The sequence below is a fragment of the Rhopalosiphum maidis genome, chromosome 4 (genome assembly GCF_003676215.2).
Source record: "Rhopalosiphum maidis isolate BTI-1 chromosome 4, ASM367621v3, whole genome shotgun sequence".
Classification (NCBI taxonomy): Eukaryota; Metazoa; Arthropoda; class Insecta; order Hemiptera; family Aphididae; genus Rhopalosiphum; species Rhopalosiphum maidis.
Window position 1 is genome coordinate 25,134,910 of NC_040880.1, and position 18,090 is coordinate 25,152,999.

The following is an 18,090-nucleotide window of genomic DNA, read 5'->3' on the forward strand; positions in this document are numbered from 1 at the left end:
CAGTAGTATTGTATTTTTGTATATAAATAATATTAACAGTTATAATAATAACGATACTGTAGTTATATATCATTATTATTATTAAATATATTGATAAAATTATATTATATGGAAATCAAAATATACGCGTATTATATAGTTTGTAATATAATAATAATAATAATAATAATAAGAAAAAACAAATTTAACATAACTATTTTTGCAAGTATAGCCGATAGATAGTTAATTATTACATAAGTTTATTATAATAGTATATTCAAAATAATATTATGATGGTCTTGTAATCATCGTGTACAAGACACGATAAAAAACCATTATAGATTGTCTTTTAATTCTAGTTAAAAAGTTAAACGTGTAAACTAAAATATAATAATATTGATACTATTTATTATATAATGTATGTGGATTATTCGGATCGTGTTCGACGTTTGAATTAATCAATAGGTACAATCGTATGATTATTATTATAGCATACGTTACGTATAGAACCATCTATTTTTTGTCTCGATTTGAAAATATATTATTTGAGATTCCTAAGTGTTTTTCCCGAAAGTTAAAGAAATCCCGAGTTTTGGAGATTCTAAACTGCGGCTGTATATTATAATAGTTATATAGTTTAGTAGGTAAACAAATAAATGTTCGAAGATCAGCGACTGCAAGTGAAGGATTCGGGTTTGACGTCGAAACCCGTGTGTAGATTATAATATTGTCACTTAGTTTTAACCGCACACTATTATTTTTATACAACAATAAAATCGTAATGTACAATATTATGATATTATCATGATGAGGCTCGCGAACGAAATTTACAATAAATTCGTGAAATTTTTTTTTTTTTTTAGAACATTTTTTTTACCGTCACATTCGTTGTAGGTACTAGTCGTAAGTAATTATATATTAATTTATAATGTTTAAAAAATAGTGTTATGTTTTCGTCGGATTTCGATAACAGTGCAACAGAAGACGTGGCGCGCGTCGATGATGACGATGACGATTAAGGCCCGGGCGATTCGTCGGGGCCTGAGACGCAATAACACCCTGTAAGCGCCGTCACGGTAATACACTGCGGGCCTCATGAGTTAGTGGTTCGGACCCTCTGCTTTTTCACAAAGTCCTGTGCCACCTTATCTTCGTGCCTGGCGTCCAAGGTGTGAAGTATCGGATGACCTAAATTGTGGGAAAAATATATAAAAATACAAAAATCAGACAATTTTACTAGACAATATTGTTAATTTGTATACTCATAGTTCCATAAAGTGTATTGCCTTAGGTGTATAAAATAATATAAAATTATCTTTTGAATTGGACGCAGAGTCGTGTCATGCAAAATAATTTACCAGACATGATACTTCGTTTTTCTTTATTAATATGCAATTATTGAAAAACTTGTTTTTGGCATTTTAAAATATACCTAGTATATAAATAAATAAATCTATAAATACCTTATACTTGATTGTGATGTTTGGTATAATTTAAGAAGTGTCCTGCGACGTTATAAGCTTCTGGTTTTTAAATTAGAAATACCATTTTTACTTAAAATTTTTCAGAAGCTATAGAATATGTAAATATATTTTAATTTTAATGTATCTAAATCTTATTCAGTTTTCAAAAATGTTAACAATTCAATTTTGAATAACTATATTATTAAAGAAAAAAGGGATAAGGATGCTTAGTGTATTACCCTTTATACATGTATATATTAGGAAAATTACTACATTTAGCATTTTGCATATTATTCTAATGTTATGAAAAAGTTCCAAAATGTTTTATTTTTTTAACATAAAATATACTAAGTATTTATAGGATATTTTTATTTAAAGCCAAATATTAAAGTTGAGTTTTTTTATCGTTTTTATTATATAAAAATATTAATATGTAATAACATGAACATTAAAGTGTTTGAGCTCTAAAAATATTATAATTTAAGACTGTTTGGTTGACAGCGTATACGAATCACTGATCAAAGTAGTGTAGTATATAATTTCGTTTTTAATTCAAAAAAAGTATAACTCTATTCTCTGTGATGGGGGCACTCAATAGGAATTAACAATTTCGGTTTTTAATTTTTTAATTATTTACAAGTTAGCGCTCTAGTGCCCAATTAAATAAAAAAAAATCGACGGTGGAAAATCCACTGGGTTTGAATATGTCACAGCACCATGGACTGTAGTGCGTGATTTACACGATTTAATACCACAGGAGTGAACAAAATCTGCATTTGTTAGGTCGATTTTTCGCGCATATTTCAAACAGTCAACTGCGAAAATTAGTAGAATCTAGGAATAATGAGTTATGTTCAGGTATCATTAGTGTAACTAGATGTCCCATATAAAGGATATTTTTTTAAAGTGTCCCCACTTATTTCGAACGTCAGAAATATGCTCACATCAGGCCTGTCATCAACCACTTTGGCGAATTATAACTACAGTAAAAGCTTCTTATTAGAAGCGATTTTGGACGAAGATGAAAATATATGTCAATTAAACGATTGTTTCTAATAAGCGATTTGTTTTCTTTACTATGAAAACATATCTATTTAACAAATCTATTTTTAATTAAAAAAAAAAAAAAAAAATCACTGTGAAAAATAATGAATTATTTTATAGCATGTTATGTAAAATACATGTCAATTGTGTCTGTATTATGGTTTTTTCTTGGTTTTTTTACCTTTGTTCTGTTGGTGCATGAGTATCAGATCAACTCTGTCGATCGCGTTGATATCGTGTGGTAGCGGGGCAAGAACGCCCGGTATGGAGTTGAGCGACAGAAATGACTCCCCGGCGAAATCGTTGGACGTTATCACGTCGTGGTCCATGACAGTGAACAGGATCATAGCGGACTCGTGACGGCACTGATCCATCGACACGGCACTGAAAAACCACGAAAATCATCGCTGTTAATAGTTGTGCTAAGATATCCAAGATAGGTACGTGTTCGGCGTTCATAATATAATATATATAATATTATTTTACTACATAATATTATTTTCATGCAATCGCTAAAATATATTATCATAGTACCGGAACACTGTGTACTTTAATTTCATTCATACTCTCTTCCACTTTTTAAGAGTTAGAGACAAAAAAATGCGTCTCATTACTTCAAGTTTTGGGTTTTAAAATGTATGAGGTTCGTAATAAGTGACGACTACTGTAAATTAATATCGACTTAGGTGAACGAGAAGATATTTTAATGAAAAACGCTTTAAAAATATTTAAAATTATATCCATTTATCAAATTGCCGGATTCGATTATAGGTCTAAAAAAAAATTAATTAACCGAGTACTCCTCCTGATTCGTTTTTACTCTCCCCGTTAAGTTATAATATTAGGCACGCGTCACCACATGGTTCACTCACAATTCGAAACACTCGTCAAACAATGGATTCAGTGTTTTCTTCTTCACATCGGTGTACTGTTCCGCGCTGTACGGGAACATGGACTTGGGTAAAAGCTCGACGATGACAAACGGGTCGCTGAAACCTGTTATCAACAAATCGATAAGGAGGATATTAGTTTCGTGTAAAGTATATGCGTGAACCGTTATACTACGCAGAATAGTATTTGAGTACTTCAATAAATAAAAATCAAATTTTTAAAAAGTAAAACTACATACATATTAATTAATATTATTATTTGAAATTTAGATGAACAGATTGGTGTGATACAGTGGTATCCGGCTCAATGCTAGTCGACCACTCCGCTCATTGAAACTTTTATTAATGATAGTTAATAAGCTAATTGTCAGAAATGTGATTTTTATAGATCATTATACTCGGAATATAAAATTAAAATTGTATGTTTTTATTCAAAAAGAGTAAAAACTTAAAAAAAATGATGGTGATAAAAGATATAAAAATATTTTTTTCCGAAAAAGGTGGTTTAGTAATGATTTTTATTAGGTATATAATGTATAAAATTAAAAATCAAATAATGTTTTTTGAAATACTGTGGGACTACTTATATTAAATAAATCACACCGTACTCAGAGACCATAATATTTTAGTACAAAAGGGGAATAGTTGATCACCTACAAGTGTTCGAATTTTGATTTAAAAAATAAACCATTGGAAAATATTCATAGGGAAATGGATTTGTGAAGTTTGTTCAACAAAATGGTTTTTAAATAATATCAAAAATGTAAGTGTTTGAAAACACGGTGTTAATATAATAAATAAAAAATGATAACAAAATTTGAATTAATACTCTAAGTTTCATAATTAAATATAAATTCGAGGTTAGTGTATGTGGTATGCTAAAAAAAAATGTCTTAAACTGGAATTGGCGATAAAGACGATTACCGTTCGGGTCTAGTGGTATGACGTCACGGGCCTTCAACACCTCTACACACAGAGAATCGTGATGGTAGTACGCTCGCACTGACAGCACGCCGTAGTTTGCTTCCTTCACTCGCTGCTGTTCCATCAACCGGTCTTCGTAGTATAGTTCGATCAACGTATCCGTGTCGGTTTTGTGTAGCTTTAGCCTCTGCTTCACTGCCCTGTAGACGTCTGTTAAAAACGTTCAGTGCGCTTTAAGTTATTCGTTTCATTATAATACAATTTTACCGTCACATGATTTTTGTGTACCTTTATCTAATATATACTGCTTTATTATATTGGTTTTCTATTTTAAACTGTTATAGTAAAATATGAATTATTAGTGTTTATATTATTTATTAAGTTAATATTATTAGTATGTTTTAAACACAAAATTTAACAAACCTTATTGATAATATTCGAGAAAAATCACCATGCTCTAAATACTTACATAATAATAATACTTAAAACACGTATTATTATAATGTTATAAACTAAATAATCAACAATATTTTATAACTTTTAACTATAAATATAAATAAAAACAAATGCAATATATATTGTATTATACATCATTATAATTATATAGTATCCTTTTGATTAGGAGGTCGTCAGTAAATCTTGTGACGACTGTCACAACGACAAGATATTTGACAAAACCTTTAATAATAATATGTGATCACGTCATATATGAAAAAAGTAAGTAATAATAATAAATAACTAATGCTACGTAAAGAATTATAATATTATTACGAAGTTGTTACAGGAATATGGTTGATGATAAAACGTCTATCAGGGATGATGAGATTATACTAAAATAATATTATTATAGAGATAAAGACGTGACGTCTTTTGACAGCGATCATCACTTACTTCCAGTCAAAATTTCCGGCTGAAGCCCATTGCCCTCGGCGTGAAAGAACTCCACGAGCAGTTCCAAGGCTTCGTACAGTCGTTCGTAGAAACCGGACATTTTCGTGTCACCACTTCCGCCGTCCATCTGGTGGCCCAGTTCGTAGACAGTCACTTCCCACACGCCATTCAACACTTTGTGGAAGTTTTTCGGTATGAGGTTCATGTTGAGCGAGATAAGATGACTATCCAGGTACTCCTGAAGTGGGACGATGGCATCGGTTGTTGGCAGGGTGTCAGGTGACCACGCCAAGTGGAAAATACATTTCTTCAAAGGCGCTTGCATCTACAGAATGTGATAAAAGTTGTCAGTATAAATTCGGTCATGTAAGATATAAAGAAGATCGAAAAGTTGTATAATCGCGTTTAGAACGGGTATCCGTTTCCAACTTTTGGAAGCGCCTACGAGTTGATTTCTTTTTACCGAATTGGCTCCCGGGTAGTCTATAAGTATACATATACATTCGATTTCGATTCATTTTGATAACACAACTAATTAAATTATTAAATTATTGTTAAAAAATAATTTTATAATCGACCGAAAACAGTTTTATTACCATTTTACACATACTTGGGAATGTTTAGAATTACTAAATAACGTTAACATGTTTATGCTGAAAGTCAACCTATATACAAGTACAAGTAATAAGCTTTATATGTTTATTTAAATATTAATACCAATAATTATAATAATAATAATAATAAAAATATGTTTATAATAAGAAGATTGGCGGCTATTATAAATTAGGAATTAGGATCTTTCGCTTTTAAGTTTGTTTATTTTATACTAAGTAAGTTACTCATTGTCTCTTATCGGTTTATAAATATGAATAGTGAATAATTTTCTTTTTTTTTTATTATCATTTACCTTTATATATTAAATTAAAATAAAATATAAAACAAATAGCAATAAAATCAAAATATTTAATATGTTTGGTACGCATTTACAAAAATACAGATCTGAGATCTTAAAAACTGTAATCTTGAAATTTGGCACTCATTTAATTTTTTATTTTTTGTTAACCAACTTAGTTTTACATGTCAGCTGTTTTTATAAATTTCAAGTGTATTTCTTTGTTTAAACTTTTGGATAGGTTTTTCATTAGATTTGTTTTTTAATTAATAAAAAGTACAGAATACAATTCTGAATCAAGTTTTCCATCAAACGATCTACAGTTATGCGTTGCTGGTTCGGAAATAGGTGGAAATATTGACCTCATTTTTGGTTTAAACAGTCATCGGATATTAATAATAGCATATATTTTTATGTGTAGAAATTAATTCGAACATTTTTAAGATACGATAAGTAATTATTTATCGGAAACCAAGTCGTAGTCATCGTGTTTACGATTTCGTAATTCCCTATGCGGCGCATATGGTGGTAAAAAAAAATAAATAACACAAAATCATTAATCAATACTAATTACAGATGTTATCGATTAGGCATATCATATTCACTTACTCTCACTGCGATTCGGCTGACAATTAGCATTGAATACGTATCGTATTGGTTGAACACGGGATCGAGTAGAGAGGTAACGTCGGCTCTACACTGATCTGCGGTGGCTTCGCCGGTTGCTTCGACCGCGGACACGACGGTTTCCAAGTGCAGATCGTCCGGCATAGTAGCGATGGTCCGCCACACGTATTCCAAATCATTAAGCGCTGCGCACACCTACGCGAAAACGTATATAAAACGTGATAGGAATAATAATAATCGACAAAGATAATATTCAAATATGTCAAGTTAACTTGTTCTTAATATCAAATCGTTTAGTTAAGTTGATATGTAGGTTAAGTTAAAAGTTAAAAGCTACTTCAATTTTTATAAATAATATTTGATATTTCTGATTATTTTATAGTTGTAATTTTTTTTTTTTGCAAAAAAACACGTACTTTAAATATATAAAGTTAATATTTGAAAAAAAAAATATAACTTGGCGTGTCGATAAAATTAATTAACTCTTAAGTTAGCTTAGTTCAAATATTGAAATGTGTAAATACTCAGTATTTTATATATTATAAGTGAAAAAAATTTCAATCCGTACCTTATAGATGTATCTTAAGATACATCTAAAAAATAACTCGTTATGTAACTCTGTTAAAAATAACTTAAATAATTAAATTTTTTAACTCGTTAATATCAAGAATTTAATTAATTTTTAAAACACTAATAAGACGTGCATTTAATATGTAATTTACGTACTTCGTCGGACGTTTTGAACGCAGAAACGTCGTCGTAAAAGCCAGAATCTTTTAGCCTTTGGTGGACCAGTTGTGCGTAAAACAAGACCGCTTCGCACATGGCCTGGAAAAAGAAAGGTTTTTTAATTTTTTTATTTTCCTATGTCTTTCGTGAATTATATTATAATAATAATATAAACAAATTTACGTCTAGTAATTTCAACACGAAATTGTACGATTGAATCAGGTCTGGCCAAGCGAGGTGTTTCCAGAATTCTTTCATCTGCGTAAACATGATACAAAATAAATCAAACGTTAAAAATGCCTACCGCGTGGTGTCTCAAAGGACACATTATTGTAAGTGTTGTTCTATTTTACTCACGTGGCACAGCGCTGTTACCACGTCGTTACTGGACGTCGAGTGTTTTACGATCATTTCACCTTGACAGAGCATACTCAACTCTAGTGCTTTTTTCGCACGTTGGACGATTTTCAATTTGGCCAGGTCTAACCACTTTTCCAAAGCTGGTTCGAACCAATGGTAATAGCATTGTGCTGATAGGCCTTGGTAATCGGACGCATTGAGATGCTCGCGGTACCTGATAATGATATTGATTACAAACAATATGTTTTATACCACAATAATTAATTGTATACACCAAGCATTAATTTGATTTACTCGGTAGGTAGTTTATTTCTATAATCACCTGATAAACTCTTGAACGGCTAAATACAGCTCGAACAGTGATTCTCCGGTTTCGGAGTTTGTCGGAGACAGTGGAGTGTCCATACCAAAATCGGCTCCTTTTACTTTTTTGCAAATGGGAGCTATTTCTTGGCTCAGATCATTGGACAACTGCAATCATAGAATCATATAGTTTTAAAAAAAATAGTAACAAAATAAAACTAAGTATCAAAAAAACATTTATAACATTCTCAACTAAAATCACTCTATACATATAATATATAAATTCACAAACATCTATACGCATCATATGTTTTCAAAACTAAAATCTATGAACAATTTTTTAAAAAACTCTCTCTATAATTATATCGATTGGCACAACATTTTCATATCGGATAAAGCGTTAAAACACTTCTAACAAACATATAATAATATTCTTCGCCCCTAATAGCAAAACACATTATAATGATTTTATTGGCAATGGAATTGCAGCACGGAGAATACTACTGCGAGGACACTAATATTCATTTACGGGGTCGTGTCATACTTTGTACCTCTATGATTATGTCCAAATGATTTGAAAATCCCTTTGCCAACTGAGAAAACACAATATCATTTGTTACTGCTAACTGAATTATCGATCGGCCTATTAGGAATTATTAGAACTTCAATAATAACGTTTACTTTCCGTAAGTACTTACTAATTTTTCGTGTTGTTTGTAGATCGCCGCGTAATAAAACACACCGTTTATACTGTGAAACAAAAACAATTTTTAACAAACCAAAAATATTTTCAGATTATAACAGTCTAACGAAAAACCGTGTTACTTTTCAAATAAAACATTGTAGTGTTCCACGCCTTTTTGTAGATCAATCAACACGGAAGTAACCAGTCTCACGAATCCTTTGAGTCGGGTTTCTGGATCGTGCTGTCCAGTTGCCATGAATTTTCTATTTTCTTCGTACCACTCGTTCGTACCAACTCTGAGCGCGTTGCCTATTTCACCGCGGATATCCTTATTGAAAGGACAACATTTACCGTAAGCTTTTGATAGTGACAGTCGGCTCAAACACCTGTAATGTAAAACACCACCAGAAATTCATGTTAGTCATTACCTATAAATGATTTTCAAAATAGTAGTCCAAGCTAAATAATTAATATTAATTATAATTTTTTTTTATTATAATATTAATTGTTTACCTGAGAATGTACTCCAAACGGTTCATCGATGTATGATGGTATGGCGGAAAAAGCTTGCGATATTTTCGAATCAGTTGCATGGAATAGTCTAAGAAAACGTTGAAAGAGTCGGCTAACCAGTCCTCCTGGAAAAAAATATTCAGTTGTTATTTTTATGTTATTATAATACGTTGTATACATAACTAACGATATTGGATTTATTAACCACACTTTCACGTCCATACTATCGAGCTATTTATTTTACAACGAGTATCATTCATTTGTATCTCATATAATATCCAATATTTTCTTGCGAATTAAAAATATTTAAAAAAATTATTGGATATCAACAAAAATAACGCAGTCACGCGAATTTAATAAAAATATTAAATAAGTATATATGTATTGATGTTATAAACATCGTATAGCAAACTTTTTTTACGAGGATGCGTCTACACAAAATCTCGCCGACGACCACTTACCTCTTCGACAGTTAATGTTTGTTCTCCCCAAGCAGCTTCTAATTGCGATAATTGCTTCAAGAGAAACTGTGGGTCTATAGACGGTATGTGGCTGAAGGCCAACCACCTTATCACGGCCAATTGAAGTTCGGAGACTCCGCTCTGTACGGCGTGCTGATGAAGTATGCTTGTCGCCTCGTGACATAGTTCACCGTTCCACAGGCTCTACAATAATAATAATAGTTATAACAATAGTAATGCAAATTCAGTAGAACAATACTGCATATAGTAAAAACGACGAATATCTATAACGTTAAATTTTACTTACGGACTTTGTCAGTGACATTTCGTAATCGGCAAATATGGTCAACAGTCTTTCGTTACGACGTACGTCGGTCCAGTTGTCGAAATGATTTTGCGTGCTAGCTTGGCCGTGATCCTCACGTGTGGACAACCAAAGCTTTAGCCGTATATTACCTTGGATGTTAGATCGCTGCGAACGGGCTTCTAGCTGATACCATTTATCTAGACCCGTAGAAGGCACGTCCTGCTCGGTAAAATTTTCATAACAATATTATATTAGATATATGTACACACGTAAACATAGCTCATATATAAATAATTTGTGTGCGTTGTGTTACTTGAATTGGTATATTTATGCATCCCAAGAAATCGTCCTGGCTACCAGATCTAGCGCTCTGAGCGATTTGTTTGAAAAACCTCCCTAAGCCCTTGACGCCTCTCACTTCGTTCAATTTGCTGACAGCATCTAACACTGAAGACTCGTCGTCATGGTCCCTGCACACCACATGTCAACAAAAAATGTATATTAATCGTTTAGTTATTTGATCATTTTAAAGCATTCTTGTAAAATGTATACTATGCATCGTATACTATAAAATATATTATAATAATATGATTTTAGAGTATATATAAATAAAAATATGAAATATACAAATTATGAAATGCAATATTTTACCTATAGGAAATCCTACTTATATTGTTATTTATAAAATAAATATCAACGTTTATCATACCATATGTCCAAGTGTAAGATATCACTGGTTACGTCATCGATGTCACTAAAAAAAAAAAAACAAATTTACCGTATAAATCATTGATATTCAATATTATAATTCATATATTAATTATTATAGATTGGACTCTTGTGATACTTACAACATGAAATTTTCACCCCATTTTGGATTGAGTGTCTCTCTGCGTACGCTGGTTGCTTGGATGAACCGTGCGGGAACAGCCGATATGCTATCCCGATGTTCTCGACAACCATAAGCACTACCTCCGGAACCACCACCTCTTTCTTTCCTCTTGAAACTCAACCGAAAACTGAAACACAATCAAAATACTTAATAAATGCGTATCGGCCTAAAAGATTATTTCCTTAACGTTTTTGGCCGATGCAAAAAAAAACCCATTACCGATAAGGTCCATAAATTATACCAGGTCATGTTCGGCGTTTACACTATCTGTATAGTGTATACTGTATAATATGTAATACATGCATTGTGATAATATATTATCGAGTTTGGTTTAGAATATTATTATAATTTATAAGCCATTAACGTGTCATTAATGTATTGATGGATCCATATCATTTATATTTTTAAAAACTAAATATGTACTTGGTACACTACGTTTATTTTTTTGTACATCAATCTAGATAACGTTTTTCAAATACGGCAATTCATTTTTGCAGTTTTTAAATTTCAAAGTTAAAAAGTCTTTACTATTTTGTCCAATTATTCAAAAGTTATAATAATTTCACTTCGATAATAATGTTAATTTAAAAATAAGACAATTTTATTATTCTTATACTTTGAAGAAAACAATTTGAATTGTATTTTTTTACACTGATGTTGAAAAATAGTTAAGTAATTTAAAAGTACAGAAAACACAAGAACTTTTGCTGTTTACGGTTTACAAAATTATATGACATTAAAAATTGGCAGTGCAAAAATAAGAAGTGAGAGGTTATTTTTGTGTTTATATTTATCAAATATATAAAAAAAAATATTATATATATTACCGTATAACTAAATATACTTCGTTGGCCTTAAAATGTTGCCTTAAAACCCCGTAAGCACGCAATACTCAGAAACGAAAAAAAGAAAAAAAAACAACAATTCATTTACGTGCTGAGATGTTTTGTCTTTATCATACTTATTATTAGTTTGTTGCTGTTATGTAGAACACTGTATAGTTTATCATCGAACGAATCGCAGAGTTTTAAAATATTTTTCATGTAAATCGTGTGAAATAAAATCGCGTGTTTATTATATATCGCACACCGCGTACGGTGTTCTTCAACGGCAATAAAAACACGCAATTAGCACGGTGACAATATAAAGTCAGCTTTTTCCATTTTCAAGTTGTTAACGATACAACTGAATTCCGTGAAAATTCGGTTCAATTACGTTAATGATTTTTGGACTTTGGTCGTTACTTATCGGCTATAATATAATATTATTATGGCATATTTTATTAAATTTCGGTAGACGCACCACCCACGCAGAATTCTGTAATGTGACGCCGACCGAACGGATGATAGTTTGACGTTTACCGACATTTACCTTTAATGCGACGTCATATTGTGGTGGGTGTTGGGGTTAGTATTCACTTGACGGTTTAAACTTTGCGCTCACTATGCAGCGAAATGTTGGAAAGTGCCATCATTCAGATTGTGCTAAAAACCGTTTCCCTTGGTAAATATGACAAAAAAGGCCATATTTTGATTTCGTCAATCGAAATGACGTAATGTATATATATATATATATATATATATATATATATACAACCGGGACGACGTCGCAGTTATTTTAAAACGTAATAAATTTCAAGTATATATATAAATGAATATAGCTCTGAAAAAAGAATTATCTACAATTGACAGTCTCGAATTCAAAAACAATACAATACAGTTCAATAGTATAACGATTTGCGAGCGAAAGCTTAAATAAAATTATGTATTTCCCATTTTGTTAAAACAGCAAGGAATCACATTAAAAATTAAAATCCTAATCGATGACATTTGAAACACAACTGTAAATTTATATAATTTCATATATTATAATATATTATACTATTATTATTATTGTTAAATGTTGTTTAAACTCGATCGTCAAAATTGCTACTACGTATGTGCCTTTTTTATTTTTGATCTCATAAAACTTTTTTTCTCACCTAAAATATCTTTGAACAGTAGTTGATCTACACTCCAGGGACCGTAGGTACTCACGGAATGATGAGGGCAATATGCCACTATTCCCATTGGCTTGTTTTTGTCTATTGATTTTTAATCAACACACGAAAAATACTGTATAATTTATTGCTGAAATAGAAGTTCGTGTTTTCAATATTTATTGCCGTTTTGTTTTTAATATTTCATAAAGTTTAATTGATTGATCATTTCTTTACTATTAAACAGGGTATGGTTTGAATAGTTAAAAGTCATAGCATCTCCTCTTTCAAAAATGCTGAGAACGCCAATGCAAATAATATAGTGTATAATAATGTGATTTGTAATAAAACCATCAAAAATTCGTACATACTACTAACACGGACAAACGTTCAGCCCGTAAATTTAAAGATAATAAAGAAATCGCATACAGGTAGTAAATGTCGACCGACCTCGACGAATTATCGTAAATCGCACTACTATAATATATTATATGATTACTGTGGTATAATATATAACGATGCCGTGATAACACTGGCATTTGATTCTCAGAATGCATTGGGTAACGAAGAGATGTTTTTCTATTGGTACTTCAACTGTATTGATTCACACCTAAATAATTATACATTACATTATATTATTACTGTAGGTGATAAAGTCAACGAAGTTTGGCGTGGCCATTCGAACTATAGTACCGTAGCGGCATATATATATATACACAAGATATTTCAATATGTACATTTACGGGATTAACCATTATGACATAATCCTCAGTCACGTCCGAATAAATCGAATAATACAACTATAAGTGCGCGTTAGTGCAGTGTACCAATAAGGCAATATAGCATTGTTTTTGAACCGTGAGTATAAAATATCACTATACAAATGCATGCACGTTACGCAGCCTGTAATATATATTACAATATTACATTAAATTATTATGCACGGTATATAATATATTGTTGTACGCGTGTGTTATGGAGCCCATCAACCGTCACGACACAGCCGAATATAAAATTGCGTGTACTTACAATATATTAAAACAAAAAAATAAATAAAATGAATAACTTAGACACAGTAATAATATCGTAACGCGTGTCTTATGGAATTTGAACTCCGAATAGAGTGTCGTTTTCTAATCAGAAAATCGTGCGACGACAGAAATACTTTCGCCGTCACGTGTACATACATATCTTATTGTATTGTGTGAATATATTTTTAAATACGCCGTGCGCTGAAAAATATTATTTACGTAAATATATTATATTTTATACAACTTCGAAACGCGTCTCGATTCCGTCAAAAAAATCGACATCAATAATTATTATTGTATATTATGATAATATAATATAACATGTACAGTGTACACTATTACTATATGATAATAGTAATGCTATAAAAAATACAATTATAAATTATTTACATATTCGTATCGCACATTTCATCGGTTAAACGTATACGTCATGAATAATATATATTATGTACGTTTGACGGTGTAAATTTGTAGACTGTATATTCGTCGAAGTTGCTATGCAGTATAGTTGTATACTTTCTTACGAAATGTATTACTTAGTTTAATGTTTTTTTTTTAAAGAACTTCGATTTAATTTCCATTTCTTTTTACACGTTTTCTAAAATAAATGTACTTGATTCTTTTACTTATAAATAATGAATGTAACGTACATAAAATATTATGAAACATCAGTACATACATTAATATTTTAAATCACGAAGACACTGCAATATTATCTATCTCCTATAGTTTTAGGGTATGTTTTTAATTTTGTTCCAATACCAATATTATTATACATATATTATTTTCAGTTAAATATTAATAACGTACTTTGGTCTGTTATTATTATTAATAAGGTTAATTTATTTTGAAATTAATCATTGCATAAATTCGATTAAAATATCATAAATTGAAAATTAAATTTTAATTACTATTTACTATGGTTAAATTATTTATAATCTCGACAAATGCAAATCTGACAGTTCTATCAAAATTAAATTGTATTGAAAGGTAACAAGGCAATTTTAAATATAGTAAAGAATAACAACTGATGATGTTTACTTCGTATAAATTTAAATGATTGTTTACCAAGGGTTTTAAATAATTTATAAAACAAAGTATATATTTATAGTTATTATTAAATTTATTTTTTACGGAATTTCGTATTTTATTTATTTTTTAAATAACGTTTAAAAAAAATTATTTTTTGATAATAATATTTGATTACTTTATTTATCTTGTGATTAATTCAATCAACAGTTGTGTAATTGCTACAGTTTATATTGTATCTTGGAGTTATTATTAATTATACCAATTAATACTATCAAGGAAAAAACGTTAGACGGCGTCACGTATAGGCAAATAGGTTACAATAGCATAATAAAATATTATGCAATTTACTTCATTCTACATAATAATAATAATAATAATCTGTTGAATTGACTTCTTAGTTCATATAATAATTGTATAATATACACGTAAAATGTTGAGTTTTAGCATGACCAATATAAACAAAAATTTGAATGTTATAGTATTGAATTATCAAAAATCTTTAAATTAACCATTAAAAGTTTTAGACAAATAAAAACTTATAATTTAATTTTTAAGTTAGCAGTATACATTAAAAATATTTTATTGTTTATGTGATACATTTTAAATAAAAAAAATCTATCAACAAATTAAATTTTGAATTCAGTTTACTTCTCTCATAGTGATCTAAAGATTAAAATTTTATGGTTAAAAATAATTTTATCAATAAATTTTAGAAACCGTTAAACACTAAATTTTAATATTTATTGCGTGTAATAACAATATTATACAGATATAACTATTTATAAAAAAACACATAATTTGTAGATAAAACAATATAATTTGATAAAGTCCTTTTTATGAAAGTTTTATAGTTTTTCTTGTTATGAAAGAAAAAGCAATATTTTCAGAGATGACCATGTTTTAAAAAGAAACATTTTCAATTAGGAAACAAAAATAGCAATTAGCTCACGGAAGTCGTTTCTCCATACATAAATTTAACAGCAAACCATTTTATTCATTAGTGTTACGGTTGATTTTGGTAGGTACTCTACTTATTGTTTCTATAAACTGGGCGAACCACTTTGTTACATTTTTTACACGCTTGGAAATTAAGAAAAAACATAAAATAATCGTGTGTTATACGGAACAATCCTTATATAAGAAAGATACATGAGAGTATTGTGAACAATTATTTCACATAAATGGCAGAAAACAAAACTTAAAAATGTTTTTATATTGTATTTTGTATACAATATACTATTTTTGTTTTAAAAATAATTTTAAGCTCATCGACTAAAAGAAAAAACTAACTCACTAAGTTGAGAAACATCATTAATCATGTTAATGCTACTCAATATTAATAATTAAAACGTTTATAAACAAGGTCTATAAAACATGACTTAATAATGCCATTACGACTTAAAATTTAACGTTTAAATTTTATGGAAAATATTGTGTTTATATAGGTTTATAAGTTAATGGATTTGGTTAAATAATGTGTAATTTGAAATTACTGCCAAGTAATTACATTATACAAAAACTTTTAACTTTAAACGTAAAATATATTCTGTTTTACTCAACCTATCCCGTAAATTTGTTATTACTACGGTGGCCAATACGTTGGCTATACTTAGGTATTATTATAATATAGTATTGACAACAATTTTAAATTTATTGTTACAAACTTAAAACATAATACCTACCTACTTACTGGACTTTGTCGTTAATGTTTCAATATATTGTTCAAACTGTTCAGTACAATAAGTACAAATATTATCATAACATTATAATATTTATACGGTTTAAAGTTCACGAACATTAAATGAATATTGATGAGTTCACGTAGGCTATAATACATTTGTACATCATAACCGATTATGACGTATACGTGAAAACGTATAATTTCAAGATGTATATTATTAAAAAACTAGTAGAATCCTGTATAATGCTCTTGACTGTTTAATAATTAGTCAATTTGTAATTTATCAATCCAAACAGAATGACAGGACAGGAATACTTTATATATAAACCTGGAGTAGAGAATTGTATTATATTATTATGCCTAAACAGTATATATCATAACATATTACAAACTATAATACTACATGTATTTGATACTATAAAGTAATCAAAACCCACATAAATTTCAATTGTAATGATAATTATAGTTTTGCTGTGTAATATGTCTACCCTATTATAATTGATAGCGTATGATTAGTGATAACGACAGAAAAGTATTGATTTATAACCGGAGTCTTATTCATGTTGTTTTCATATTGTTGATAGAGTTGTATATATTATATACAACAAAGCTATGTTTCTATAATATCTTCTACAGATAGTTCGTGTGTTCAATACGATGATTACAAGTCGTAAAAAATCGAATAAATTTCTGAGCGAGTATTATACATAGTATTATTGAAATAAGTCAAAGAAAAATTCAATTCAATTGATAACAGTCTAGTGTGACCAGTGAATATTCTAATAAATTTATTAATACTCGATGCTCGATGTGTGAAAATCATGAATTAATATAATTACTGAATCAGATTTTTGTGCCGAAATAAAACATTTGACTTCCGGGTCTCTGATGTTGTATGTATTTAGGATGTTCAGTAAAATATTTGAATAAACGCTTGGGCGCTCATAACCATTAATTCTCAAGTTAATATGGGTTTATACGGGCGTTAATAAGGAAAAACGTATATTTTTTATATAATAGGGTTTTATAAGGTATAAGTTACAATATTATTTAATTTCATAAAATATTGTTGAGGTATTATAATATTCATATAATAAATTGATATGAAACTAAGTTTAATGGATAAATATTAAAACAATATTAAGTTGAAAACGATAAATATTTAATAATTAATACCAACTGATTGTAAAATTATTCTTGTCAATAATTGTTACTAAACAAAAAATCCAACTAGCCGTAAAAATACCCAGAAAATTACATATTATCACATTAAATTTGTAAAATATAAATATTCGGGTTAATCAGTGTGATTTGTTTGGGTTTCGGTTATATACTTATAATATTTTAAATTAAAATCATTTGTGCTATATGGGTTTTGGGTGTTGGATTTTTTAAGGGTTTTCTGGGG

The 18,090-nt window shown here is 29.5% G+C and overlaps 1 protein-coding gene across 3 annotated transcripts in view; it reads right to left on the reverse strand.

Moving 5' to 3' along the window:
• Positions 1-207: 207 nt before the first annotated feature.
• LOC113548253 (BAI1-associated protein 3) overlaps positions 208-18,090 on the reverse strand; it is a 149,823-nt gene continuing 131,940 nt past the window's right edge. For 2 of the 3 annotated variants that reach the window (XM_026949039.1, XM_026949037.1), the window contains 19 exons: positions 10,920-11,087; positions 10,778-10,822; positions 10,382-10,538; positions 10,069-10,287; positions 9,762-9,965; positions 9,301-9,425; positions 8,928-9,173; positions 8,801-8,852; positions 8,654-8,695; positions 8,122-8,270; positions 7,797-8,013; positions 7,623-7,697; positions 7,437-7,538; positions 6,693-6,905; positions 5,192-5,516; positions 4,301-4,510; positions 3,359-3,482; positions 2,668-2,870; positions 208-1,167 (listed from right to left, as the gene is read on the reverse strand). In XM_026949039.1, the coding sequence (XP_026804840.1) occupies positions 1,073-1,167; positions 2,668-2,870; positions 3,359-3,482; positions 4,301-4,510; positions 5,192-5,516; positions 6,693-6,905; positions 7,437-7,538; positions 7,623-7,697; positions 7,797-8,013; positions 8,122-8,270; positions 8,654-8,695; positions 8,801-8,852; positions 8,928-9,173; positions 9,301-9,425; positions 9,762-9,965; positions 10,069-10,287; positions 10,382-10,538; positions 10,778-10,822; positions 10,920-11,087 (2,971 nt within the window). In that variant the 3' untranslated portion in view covers positions 208-1,072. The remainder of the gene's footprint in view (positions 1,168-2,667; positions 2,871-3,358; positions 3,483-4,300; positions 4,511-5,191; positions 5,517-6,692; positions 6,906-7,436; positions 7,539-7,622; positions 7,698-7,796; positions 8,014-8,121; positions 8,271-8,653; positions 8,696-8,800; positions 8,853-8,927; positions 9,174-9,300; positions 9,426-9,761; positions 9,966-10,068; positions 10,288-10,381; positions 10,539-10,777; positions 10,823-10,919; positions 11,088-18,090) is intronic. The other variant, XM_026949038.1, reaches the window with a different exon arrangement.